Source organism: Silurus aristotelis, assembly GCF_946808225.1.
Source record: "Silurus aristotelis genome assembly, chromosome: 10".
NCBI lineage: Eukaryota > Metazoa > Chordata > Actinopteri > Siluriformes > Siluridae > Silurus > Silurus aristotelis.
The window spans coordinates 16,840,393-16,853,942 of NC_139583.1; the positions used below are offsets into that span (position 1 = coordinate 16,840,393).

A 13,550-nucleotide genomic window follows, 5' to 3' on the forward strand; every position below is an offset into this window, starting at 1 on the left:
TATTGGAGTGTGTGTTAGAGAAGTGAAGAAAAGAGTGCAGGCAAGGTGGAGTGGGTGGAGAAGAGTGATAGCAGGAGTGATTTGTGATAGATTATCTGTGTGAGTGAAGAGGAAAGTTTCGGCAAGGCAAGATTGAGATGGTTTGGACATGTGCAGAGGAAGGACATGGGGTATATCGGTAGGAGAATGCTGAGGATGGAGCCACCAGGAAGGAGGAAAGGAGGAAGACCAAGAAGGAGGTTTATGGATCTGGTGAGGGAAGACATGCAGGTAGTTGGTTTAAGAGTTAGGTAGAGGGCAGGATGGTATGGAGACGGATGATCCGCTGTGGCGACCCCTAATGGGAGCAGCTGAAAGAAGATTGCAGTTTGAATATAGGTTACGGTTTTACGTTTATGAAAGCTCAAAGTGATAATTTTTCAGATAGATTGACATTCAAATTCTCGACTGGAATAACTTCTAATCCTTTCAAGCTACTTCCAACTGGATTCTGGATCCACAGGCTCTTTTAGAATGTTCAGACCGGTAACCGAAATTAAAAAATCCGAAACATTGCACTAGAATCAGAATCAGGTTTATTGGCCAAGTGTGTTGATAAACACAAGGAATTTGGTTCCAGACTATCAAAAGTAAAGACATACCAATATATTTTTAGCTTACCAAAATAAAAACGGACAACACTTGACAAATTAGACTATACGAGACAATGTAGAATACAAGTTTAAATAGGACAATATACAGAGTATATGATATTAGTAATGTACATGGTGTGAGAGTGCATGGTAGTGCAAATAACAGTATTGTGCATCACGTAAGATACTTTAGTAAGTCTATTCTAGAATTTTCAATGACTGCAGTGTAGAACTGCATCAGCAGCTCTGTGGCAGACCATACTTCCACACATTTCAGCCTTATCACTAGTCTGTGGGCAATTTCCTTGATAAAAAAAACAAGTGGACTCATGATGCTATTTAGTATATAAATAATCGCAACATGAAATTTTTCTCCAAATCGTGCAGCCCTACATTGCACTGAAGTCCTGATCTCCGTACCATTCAGAATCTGTGCCAACATTTGATTGCGTGATGCTTGTGGATTTCAGTTTTTAATGTGAACAACCTGGAGCAAATCGGCCAAAGTCACTGTGTACAAAGTTAGTACATATTTACCCCAAAAGACTTAAAGCTCAATTTATTTAATTAATTCAGTTCATTCAATTAATTATTATTTGTATAGCACTTTTAACGATGGACATTGTCTCAAAGCAGCTTTAAACAGATAATGCGGTTATCAAGTTGTATAAAAGAATGTAAAAAAAAAAAATCTGGTGTCGAAGTTTTTTTTTTTTTTTTCTTTTTTAATAATTGTAAGTTTATCCGTAATGAGCAAGCCAGTGGTGACTGTTGCAAAGAAAAACTGTCTGAGATGGGATGAATAAGAAACCTTGAGAGGAACCAGACTCAAGTGGGAACCCATCCTCATCTGGGTTGCACCGAATGTCCATTTATTATAGAGATACTATGTTGAGGTGTGCAGCGATGATCAAAGCAACCTGAGTCAGTCTAGCAGACTGTTGACATTAAATACAGTCGAAATCCATACTTAAAGCTCCTGTTCATACTCTGTTACTTAATGGATCCCCAGGGTGTTGATGAGAAACCATCCCCAGCTGCACAGAGATGCCTCCAATCGAAAAGAACACCATCCAGAGGCAGGCTGGGAAGAAGTGGGCAGATCCGAGGAAGGGCGTGGGGCAGGAACGGTGGTCACTGGAACCTCAGGAGCATGTTTAACTTAACCGAGAGAGATGGGGGGGGGGGAGAGGGGGAGAGAGAGAGAAGGATTGTTGTACTAATGAACAACTGATGAACAGTTTATTTAGTCAATAATTTATTTAGTCAAAATATATTGGAGCAGGTAGTGTATTTCAATGTGTCATGGTGGCTAGCTTTAATTAATTAATTAAAGAGCAGATCAATCTGTTTGACATGTTTTTATATATTTTCTTTTTTTGTTGTTGAAACACACTCGTGTTCAGGTCTGTATTCAAGTGAATGTGAATACATTTATTTACTTTAAATGTAATTCTGAGTCTCTTTTTTCCTGTTTTTCATACTATCTTTGCCAGTAAGGTTGTGAAATGTCTTAAGTTGTTTTGGTAATGGACCTAAACATTTCTTAATTTAAACTTGTTGAAACCTGCACTTCTTTGAACGCTCAATACTTTAATATCTGTTTGATTTCTAAAGCAAAGCTTTGTTTTCAGGAGCGTGCTGGGAGCAGTCCCTTCTCCCACAATGCCTTAAATCTTAAGTACAAGCTGGACAATGAATTTGAGCTTGTATTTGTGGTAAGTGATTAATTTCCTGAAATAAGTGTTTTATTTAATTTATAACCATTGTTTTCAGTCTATGATGAGTCTGTTTAAAATCTTATTTGCTATTTAATACTTTCCATCATGCCTAATGTTGTTATTCCTCTGATATAGGTGGGGTTTCAGAAGATTCTGACTCTAACATATGTGGACAAATTAATAGATGATGTCCAGCTACACTTCAGGGATCGTTATAAAAATGAGCTTGAGCAGCGGGGCGCCCTGAAGTTTTTAATCAGTTGTTTTGAGTTTGATGATGATTTTTACCGGCTTCTGCGGTGAGCTGTTACTTAATGGTTATAAAGTGCACATACTGTTTCACCTTTGATCATATATTGTCTTCTGGTTATTTTGCTATATGGGTTATTTAGAAAAATATGTTAACATCGTCCCTCAAAAAAACATTAAGTACTATAAGTAAATATAGTCATTGTCTTGAAAGAAACACTTGTATACCTGTTGTTTAGACAGTTAACCAATCATGTTGTAGCAGCACATACATAAAATTATACATGGGTCAGAAGTTGAAATTAATGTTGACCACTGCGAAGGGATTTTTTTTAATGCAACCGTGTTTGTATTTTTATGTAATATGGCTATTAAATGCACTAAATGGTTTTAGTTTTCACTGATAATCTGTTGCAATTTTTCTAACAACAAATTACTTGTTCATTTTAGATCCATCTTATTTTCTCTTTTTTATTTAGTATAGCTCTTTAATAAAGAAAGTACTACTTATCGGATAGTCGATTACTAGAATAATCGATAGGAGCAAACCTAGTTCACATTAGAATACACTTCTGTCATAAACAGAGACCTAGTTGTTTTCAGTTTTGTATAGTTTGAGTATTTCAGAAATTGCTGATTTTACTTTTTTTAATTCACAAGTCTCTACAAGCTGAGACGCTTTCTTGATTAGAGAGACCTTTACAATTGTGATGAGCAAAGAAGCATTTTAGAATGCACAATAACTAGAATTCAGTGGATGGACAGCAACTGTATAATTAGTCACTTACCATCTAATTTGTCTATATTAATTGATCTTCAGTAAATCTAATAAAATTATTTTTTTTTTGTGAGCAGCCATCCTAACATGCCTTATGCTAAACATTGCTAAGGAAACATTCTAAAATTTATTTAGGATTTTTACAAACCATTTATTTGGATTTACCCAGTTGGGAGGTGGGAAATTCTGATTTATGTGATTTAGTTAAATGCAGCCTAAATTTCACTGGCACGGACATCATTTGGTAGTCATGTGGCATTGTGCATAATATGGAGAAAAAAACAAAAAAAAACTGTTGTGTTAACAAAACAAGTATAAATAAATAGTGTAGAAATATATAAATAATACTAGACAGCATGAAAAAAATATTTTTATATATATTTATAAATATCTATATTCACATTGTTCAAGGTGTTTAATTTGGTTAAATTAATATATATGTATTTGTGTGTCTGTGTGCAGTGTGGTGGAAGCTGAAAGCATAGCTAAACCTCAAAAGGCCATGAGGACTTACAGTGAGTCCCAGAAATCTCAGAAAACTGTGAAATCTATGATTGAGACAAACATTGGAGACAAAAGCAAGGAGTCTAGTGGCAAGAAGAATAAACATAACAGGAAAGAAGGTGAGCTTATTGAACGCCTTAAAAGCAGTTAAAAAATTTTTTATTGTGAATATTAACAGAAATTAGAAGCTATACACTGCAAATGGGGTTTAACTGCTTGTTGCCACTAACATGTATTAATCACTGCAATAATGGTAGTCAGAGGCTCTTTATGCTTTTTTTTTCATTGAATTTAAATTGAAACAGCAACCTTATTTTTTGTTTAGCATATTATTATTTTTATTGTTATGATTTATTGATTTTTATCATTATCCTATATACCAACGTTATATGAAACGTTTAATACCTAGAAGAAAATATTGGATCCAGAGATTTTGAACACAGATTTAATTCACTTTACGTTAGTGACACCACATTAATTGTCTTGTCTAATAGTCTCTTTAATTGTCTGTATTAAATGGGAGTAAAACGATCATTTCCTTTTATATTTAAGATGCTTGCACCAGCTTTTACTTATTCTAATATAGAATTCTTCAGAAAGTTGGACCATTTAAAAAATTCTATAAAATTTTTTTTTAGCTTTAGAGGTTTGTTTAGCATGATTAAAACAATTGTTTGTAATAACTATTACTAGTACACTTACTAAAGTTTGCAAGTTCCATTCACCAATATTGGCACCTTCAACTTTGACTCTTTGACACTGCGACATTTAGGACTTCTGGCATTTATTTAAAATGTCTTCTAGCACTATGTAAAATTTACCCCCGCTGTTAGTTACGGATTTACTGTCCTCTAAAAATAACGCAACATACAGCCATTACTATTAAAATAGCTGGCAACAAAAGTGAGTACATCCTAAATTAACGTGTCAAAATTGTGTCCAAAGTGTTAATATTTTGTGTGAGCACTGTTATCCAGCACTGCCTTAATCATCTTGGGCATAAAATTCTCCAGATCTGCACTGTTTGTTGCTGGGATACTCTTCCACTCCTCCATAATGGCATCACGAGCTGCTGTATGTTAGACACATGGCGCTTCTCCACCTTCGTTTGAGGATGCCCCCACAGGTGCTTAATAGGGTTCAGTTCTGCAGACATACTTGGCCACTCAATCACCTTCAGCAAGGCACTTGTTCTCTAAATGGTGTGTTTGGGGCTGTTTTTATATTGGAAAACTGCTGTTTGTTCCCAGTTTCTAAAAGAAGGTCATAATTGTCCATTTCAGAATGTCACAGTACATGTTGGAATCCATGTTTACCTCAATGAACCACAGCTCCCTATTACCAGCAGCACTCATGCAGCCCCAGTTTATGATGCTATCACCACCATGCTTTACTGTAGACAAGACAATTTTCTTGGCACTCCTCACCAGGTTGTAGCCACATGTGCTGGACACCATTTGAGCCAATCAAGTTTGTCTTAGTCTCTTTAGGTTACAGGACATGGTTCCAGAAATTCATGCTCTTGGGCAGGTTGTACTCAGCCACTGTTTGCAGGCTTACTTGTGAGCCAGCTTTAGAAAAGGCTTCCTTTTGGGACAACAGCCATGCAAACCAACTTGTTGCAGCGTGCGGTGTGTGGTCTGAGCACTGGCAAGTGGACTTTCTGCTTCTGCAACCTCAAAAGCAATGCTGGCAGCTCTCATTCGTCTGTTTTTTAAACCCAACTTCTACACCTCATGCACAGCACAAGGATTCAACTTCTTTACGACCCTTGCTAGGCCTTTTCAAAATGAAAACCATTTTGGAAAACCTCTGTACTATTACTCAGTTTCAGGCTGTTACCTAACTTCTTATAGCCCAGACCATCTCTTTGGAGAGTAATACTATTTCTTTTCCTCTGAGAGTTCTTTGCCATGTTGTGCCAGTTTGAACATCCGGTGGTCACTTTGAGAGAATTGTTGTCAAAGCACCAACTTTTAACTGCTCTAATACTTGTATGGTCATTTGAAGCAGACAAAAAACGAACATGACGAATAGGACATCTGGTTTTGCATGGTTAAGCAACAAGCAGCTGTTAGAGTGTACCCACTTTTGTTGCCAGCTATTTTGACCAATTTTATTACAAATATAAATAAATAAATATAATAGAAGCGAAGTTAAAACCTTCGATGCAACAAAAACATTTTTATAAATGCATATAAATAATTTTTTATTACTTACTTTTTGTAGGCAACACAAAGCATCAAAATCCACCATGATGCACAAATGTGGCAATTAAAACCATTTGTTTGGAAACGTAGCAAAAGTTCCGTTTGGTGTTTTGATGATTTACATAATTTAAAACACCGTTATTACTTTAAAACGATTACAAGAATATTTTCTTTTAATGCTCTGTTTTGTACGGTTTTCTGCAATAGCCTTCCATTGTCCAACACTGCAAATGCAATGATTCATTTTAGAATGTTCCAATTTCTTATTTATATATATATATATATATATATATATATATATATATATATATATATATATATATATATATATATATATATATATACGTATGTAAAAATACGAGAAATACAATCACAGTAAAAAACAAAGATGCATGAGAATTTAAAACAAATGTGATTTTAATAAAAACAGTTTAAAATATGTTAAAAAAGAATAAAACAGGACTAAAAGTGCAGTCAGTGTGAAGCAGCACAGTGCTCATTCAGTAAATGCAGAGTTAAAAAGTATTTTTAATCTAGATTTAAAATTGTCTACTGTTGAAGCACATCTGATCTCTTCTGGAAGCTGATTCCAGCTACAGGTGGCATAATAGCTAAATGCTGATGCACCTCGTTTTGAATTAACCCTTGGTATTTCTAACTGAACTGATCCTGATGATCTGAGTAATCTGTTTATATTCAGTTAGCATATCTGTCATGTATTTTAGTCCTAAGCTATTAAGTGATATATAAACGAGTAACAATACTTTAAAATCTATTCTAAATGTAACAGGAAGCCAGTGTAAGGACCTGAGCACTGGAGTGGAGTGTTCAGATTTGTTCTGGTCAGAATTCTGGCAGCATTGTTCTGTATGAGCTACATATGTCTAATGGTCTTTTTGGGGATCCCAGTAAGGAGTCCATTGCAATAATCCACCCTGCTGGTGATGAAAGCATGAACAAGTTTTTCTAAGTCCTGTCTTGAGACAAAACATCTAATTCTGGCAATATTTCTGAGATGGTAGTAAGCTGATTTGCTAATTGCTTTCACATGACTACTAAAATTAAGGTCAGGCTCTGAAATTACCCCAAGATTTCTGACTTTATTTTGTGTCTTTAGACCCCTAGAGTCAAGGTATGTTAACCTTGAGAATTTTATCTTTATTTCCAAATACAATAACTTCAGTTTTGTCTTTGTTTAACTGGAGGAAGTTTTGATGCATCCACTGTTAATTTCATTAATGCACTTACACTTACCGGCCACTTTATTAGGTACACATTACTAGTACCGGGTTGGACCCCCTGTTGCCTTCAGATCTGCCTTAATCCTTCGTGGCACAGATTCAACAAGGTACTGGAAACATTCCTCAGAGATGTTGGTCTATATTTACATGATAGCATCACGCAGTTGTTGCAGATTTGTCGGCTGCACATCCATGATGCGAATCTCCCGTTCCACCACATCCCAAAGGTGCTCTATTGGATTGAGATCTGGTAACTGTGGAGGCCATTTGGGTACAGTGAACTCATTGTCATGTTCAAGAAACCAGTCTGAGATGATTTGCGCTTTATGACATGGTGCATTATCCTGCTGGAAGTAGCCTTTAGAAGATGGGAACACTGTGGTCATAAAGGGATGGACATGGTCAGCAACAATACTCAGGTAGGCTGTGGCGTTGACATGATGCTCAATCGGTACTAATGGGCCCAAAGTGTGCCAAGAAAATATCCCCCACACCATTACACCACCACCACCACCAGCCTGAACTGTTGATACAAGGCAGGATGGATCCATGCTTTCATGTTGTTGCAGCCAAATTCTGACCCAGACCATCCGAATGTCGCAGCAGAAATCGAGACTCATCAGACCAGGCAACATTTTTCCAATCTTCTATTGTCCAATTTTGTTGAGCCTGTGCGAATTATAGCCTCAGTTTCCTGTTCTTAGCTGTCAGGAGTGGCATTCAGAGATGTGTTGTGCGTTCAGAGATGCTCTTCTGCATACCTCGGTTGTAACGAGTGGTTATTTGAGTTACTGTTGCCTTTCTGTCAGCTCGAACCAGTCTGGCCATTCTCCTCTGACCTCTGGCATCAACAAGGCATTTGCGCCCACAGAACTGCCGCTCACTGGATATTTTCTCTTTTTCGGACCATTCTCTGTAAACCCTAGAGATGGTTGTGCGTGAAAATCCCAGTAGATCAGCAGTTTCTGAAATACTCAGACCAGCCTGTCTGGCACCAACAACCATGCCACGTTCAAAGTCACTTAAATCACCTTTCTTCCCCATTCTGACGCTCGATTTGGACTGCAGCAGATCGTCTTGACCATGTCTACATGCCTAAATGCATTGAGTTGCTGCCATGTGATTGGCTGATTAGAAATTTGCGTTAACACACAGTTGGACAGGTGTAGTCATTGGGTGACAGGGCTAAGCATCTGCATAGCTGTGGTAAGCAATTTGGTTCTTTTTCATTATTTAATCAAGTGGAGGCATATACAAATTAAACAGAAGCGGTGCAATAATTGAGCCTTGTTGGATGTCATGTATGTCCACTCAGATTTATGGTTACTTATGTTCACATAGTAGCCTCTCCCTTTTAAGTATAAGTTAAACCATTTTAGGACTATGCCAGAAAGCCCTACCCTGTTTTCCAGTCTATGTAAGAGTATGGTGTGATGTACCGTGTCAAAGGCCTGTGATCAGAGAGGTATTTATTATTTTCAAAAGATCAGTTTCTAAACAGTTAAGTACCTTTTTGAGAAAGGATGTGGGGAGTGTATCAAGGCTGCAAGTTGATGCTTTAAGATATACTGTTACTTCCAAGGTTTTCATATTAATTGTCAAATTCTGAAAGAATGACTTATTTCTGAGGTTGTTGTAATGATATCTGACTGACCACAGTACAATATGAGGCCGTATTGATAATTGTAATCACTAAGTAACACTTGCTTGCATTGAAATGCATCTTTGAATAAAGCAGCTATTCCTCCACCTCTTCTAACAGCTCTACAGACACTTATGAAAGTAAAGTTGGGTGGGGCTGATTCATTGAAGACTGTAGCGCTGCAGCTGTCATCTAACCAGGTTTCATTTAGAAACATGATTAGTTCTTTAGAAGTGCTAACTTAACAGTAACTGGTTTTGGCCCTGTATCAATCCCTGAATGACGTCTAATAGGCAGTAGATTAGATAGAATTACCGCGCGGCTGGAGAGGGCCTTCTTCTTTCTATCACATATCAGGACAGAGATAGGGAAGGCTAAAGGGACATTGGGGACATTGAGCTCCCGCTTGTTCTGTAAACATTTATGATTGTTATTGCTGTCGTAGCGGGGACCCAACACATATCAGTTACCAGTGCTGTTTGCAGATGAGGGCTGGTGTGATCCCTGATGTTGAGGCAGAGGTCGGAGTGCTCTCTCAGATGGAGGGGTAGGGCGGGTTGGGCCCAGAGGCTTTGGTGGTTGTGGAGCCCACCGTTTCTTGGTGGATATTTGGGGAGTCGCAGCAATAGAGTGGGAAAGCTTTGTTCCAGCAAATACCAGTTTCTCCATTTTTACTGAAAAGCACAGAAGTGGTGATGTTGGGAGAGAGTGTGACGACATCGGCTGTGTTCCTGGAGGCTGGGGAGTGTTATCTTGCCTTTCCTGGTTGTTATGCATAGAAATGTCCTTGGGTGTTGATTCACATTCCAGCTGTAGCGAGGTCTGTGGGAAGGGCTCAGCTTCAGCTGTGTCTGTGAACAGTAGTTGTTGTGGCTGCGGAGTTTTATCCTTGTGATCTGAAAGTCCATCCAGGTGCTGGTGTGAAATCCTGTGGTCATTTAGGCTGTTCAGGAGTGGACTGGCACACTCGGCTGATAAATGATGAAGGAAGAAAAATATATTGTCTTTAAGCAACCTCGCACCTAGTTTGTTTGGGTGGATGCCATCTGTGTTAAAAAGTTGCTTTTGACTCCAGAAGATATTGAAATTGTCAATGTAATCCAGTCCTCTCATGGTGCAGGTTTTTTGCAGGCATGAATTAAAACTTAGAAGCCGAGAAAACATATTTGTTCCTCTGGCTGGGAGAGGTCCACTGATGAATGACTGAACTTTCAGTCTTCCAAATGTTTCAAAAAGTTCATTGAAATCTCTCTTGAGGAGCTCAGACTGCTCAGACTGACAATCCGACTGACAGACTTATGTTTCATCAGAATGTTGCAAAGTTCCTTGTTAACAACAGAAACTGTTGCCTGAGGAAAGCAGTATGTACGGGTAGCCTTGCTTCCAATATCTCTGATAATAGAGTCACCACTATCAGTGTGCTTGGCTCGGCTGCTGTCTGAGCGGAGCGCCGCTGCCTGTATTTTATTGAGTGTCTGTTAGCTCTGTTAGCTACAGGCTGATGTGATCTGTGGTCATTTACATTTGGGGATTCTTCACCCACACTCATTAGTGCTTCAAATCTATTTTCAAGCTGCACAGGAGGTGGTGAAATACCAATATTGGCTACTCGAGTTGTACCCATATCTGGGGTAGATGATGCTAATGCAGCAATTTGTGACACTCGTGACAGTCTAATGTCTTGAGCACCTTTGGGTCTCCCACCCTGTTTTTGCCATCGGTTTGTGTCCTCAATTACTTTAGGTTTATTTGAGCGCACTATGACCTGTTTAAAAGCATTAAGTTCACAGGATTCACCAGCTTGATGTTGAAAGGGACCACAATGAAGCTCTGTTGTATGTTCTGGCAGGGTCGGCAGCACCACAAGTAACTTTGTTTCGAAAACTGCAATCTTTTGTAGAAGTCTGTGGCAGTTTGAGCAACAGGTGGATTGAGATCCAAAAGAAGGCATTTTCTCTTCTGTTCAAGTGTGGGCAGCCGTGTTGTCCTGTTTTAAGAATGTCAACTGCCGGCAATAGCAGACTGGTAGACCGCTATGACAAATTCCCCAAGTTGTTGAATATTCCAAATAACAATATAGTTTCAAGAATTTGTTTTAGTGTGAGTGCCCAATTGTTTAGTTTGAGCACTGTGCTGAACTGCTGGTAGTTAAATCAAAAGATAAAAGCGAAAAAGCAAAAGCGCAAAGCACAGAGCGCAAAGCACTCCGAACAAAGCGTCCGAACAGTAGCGAAGCAGCAATGGGGAAGAAATGCAAAACATATTATTGCTTGTCGGTTTTTTTATCAACACAGTTTATTATTGCTAACATTTGTGAACAACAGTAGTTTACATTTTTAAAACAATTTTAAATAAAATGTCTGTGTAATATTCTATTTTATAATATTCTATTTAAAAACAATAGAATAAATACAATTAATTCAATAGACATTTTATTATATTGATTAAACTGAGTAATTAATTCATTTGGCACAAATTAAATTGATTAAATAAAATGTAATAAATTTGAAAAAAATATTGAAATAGTTTGAACATTTAAACATTTGTTAAACCCTATTTGGGTAATACAGCTATGTATGTAAGTGTGTGTGTTTCACATTTATTATTTACATTTCTAAAGAAATGATCTACTTAGCTGTTGTACTTATTTCAGTATACTTTAACAAATGTTTTAATTCTTTCCCTCCTTTATAAATTTTCTCCCTCGATATGTAAAATTGTCAGGATTTTCTGCTTTTAAGAAAAATTCTTGAAGCAGGACATAAAAAGACAGTAGCCTGGCATTGTTGTGTATGTTTTTTGAAGGTTAATATTAATAATATAAATTCACTGAGTGTGAGGCGGAGACTAAACAAACTTGTGGTCCAAAACTTAATACTCTACCCCTGTACCCAAAAATTTTAGACGAATAGATGTACCATTAAACCCCTTATATACAGTATATCAGAATCTCACAAAAGTGAGTACACCCCTCACATTTCACCAACCAATATAGTATCTCTTTTGAAGGGACAATACTATAGAAATTAAACTTTGATATATTTTAGAGTAGTCCGAGTGAAGCTTGTATAGCAGTAAATATTCACTGTCCTCTGAAAATAACTCAACAAGCAGCCATTATAGTCAAAATAGCTGGAAACAAATGTAAAAGTGTCAAAACTGTGTCCAAAGAATCCTCTTTGTGACATCATGGAGCTGCTGGATGTCAGACACATGGGGTTTCTCCACCTTCCACTTGATGATGCCCCACATGTGCTCAATAGGGTTCAGGTCTGGAAAAATACTTGGTTTAGATTTTTCTGGTATCAGTCCTTTTTTTCACTATTTATTTTTCGGACAAATTTTACTTATTAAATTTTTACACAAATATCTGTACTTTCTACTTTTTACATTTTTAAAACTGATTCATTACTTTAGTTTTAATTTATTTGTTAAAATGTAAATTTTTTCCTTCTCATCGTGTGCCGTTTTCAGACCATCAGCGTATTTCTTATCATTGCGTGGTTTTTTTTAACCTGCCACTTAATCCTGGCTCTCACATGCCACAGACATAGACTAGTTTAGGAAGATAACAATCAGCCAGTCAGAAGGCAACAAGAAGATTGCGGTTAATGTGGATGAGACCGAGGGAGTCAGCAACGTAAACATGACTGAGAATAGAGACATTCCTGATCACCTGATCATCATCATCTTTTCTCTGCTTGTGTTCTATATAATGGATGTTTAGCCTGAATACATTCATTAGGTAACAAATGTAAAATTTGTTTTGTATTAATATATCAATTAAGGCTGTCAAAATGCAAATTAATTTTAACGGCACCGGTTTTATTATCACGCGATTAATGCAGAATTTAGAATTATGTGTTTGAAATTGAAGAGTCTAGAACACATGTTGATGATTTTGATACAGAAATTAGAGAAATGTATTTGTTTTCTTGAATATGTGACTACTTAAAGTCAGTCAAGAATGCTCCCAATGCATTATTAAAGCCTAGAAGGATAATAGTGAAACATCACCTTCAAAGAATAAAAATCAGAAGAGAGGTGGATATATTTAAGCTATGGTAGTGCTGTGATATGAACTTTATAAGTTTAAACCTCCCTAAATGCAAAAATCATCAGATCTTTTCTGCTTAAAGGTAAAGACCTAACTCTATGTTCTGCAAGACTTCCTTTCTATTAAACATGTTTTATCAGACTGTCCTCTTTCTGTTTGATATATTTTATTTATTGTATTTGTTTTATTGTTCCAATTTTGCTCTTGTCTCTTTGTAAATGATTTTTGCCATGAATAGCTGTAGATAATTACACTACACTATTACTACTATTACAGCACCCTGTTGTGGCATAATTTTGTTGAGTTGTGAGTGGGTTACTGGACCAACTGTGTTTCATCACTTACCCTGTAATTTATGTACATTTGGCTTAGCCTGGCTACAATTAAGATATACCTTTATTCCTCCAGCAATGATGATAGTTTAGCTCCCATCCTCCTTTTCCCACCTTCTGTACAGTGTCCAAAGGAATCCCCAGGACTGAGCTGGCCTTCCTGATCAGCTTGTCCAGTCTCTTC

At 37.2% G+C, this 13,550-nt stretch overlaps 3 protein-coding genes across 4 annotated transcripts in view; 1 reads left to right on the forward strand and 2 right to left on the reverse strand.

The window, feature by feature from the left end:
- Window positions 1-13,550, reverse strand: part of LOC310732306 (uncharacterized protein) — a 1,052,581-nt gene that overhangs the window by 519,468 nt on the left and 519,563 nt on the right. The window lies entirely within an intron of this gene.
- srpra (SRP receptor subunit alpha) overlaps window positions 1-13,550 on the forward strand; it is a 50,233-nt gene that overhangs the window by 9,003 nt on the left and 27,680 nt on the right. The window contains exons 2-4 of the mRNA XM_083552673.1: window positions 2,267-2,350; window positions 2,489-2,652; window positions 3,843-4,003. Coding sequence (XP_083408799.1) covers window positions 2,267-2,350; window positions 2,489-2,652; window positions 3,843-4,003 — 409 coding nt within the window. The remainder of the gene's footprint in view (window positions 1-2,266; window positions 2,351-2,488; window positions 2,653-3,842; window positions 4,004-13,550) is intronic.
- LOC310732345 (uncharacterized protein) lies at window positions 7,929-8,485 on the reverse strand. The gene has a single exon (XM_083552755.1). The coding sequence runs from the start codon at window positions 8,377-8,379 to the stop codon at window positions 8,056-8,058; it is 324 nt and encodes a 107-aa protein (XP_083408881.1). The 5' UTR covers window positions 8,380-8,485; the 3' UTR covers window positions 7,929-8,055.

What these genes read in the sequence shown, in the direction of transcription:
- LOC310732345 (XM_083552755.1), bottom strand. Translation starts at nt 8,379, where the DNA reads ATGGGGAAGAAAGGTGATTTAAGTGACTTTGAACGTGGCATGGTTGTT.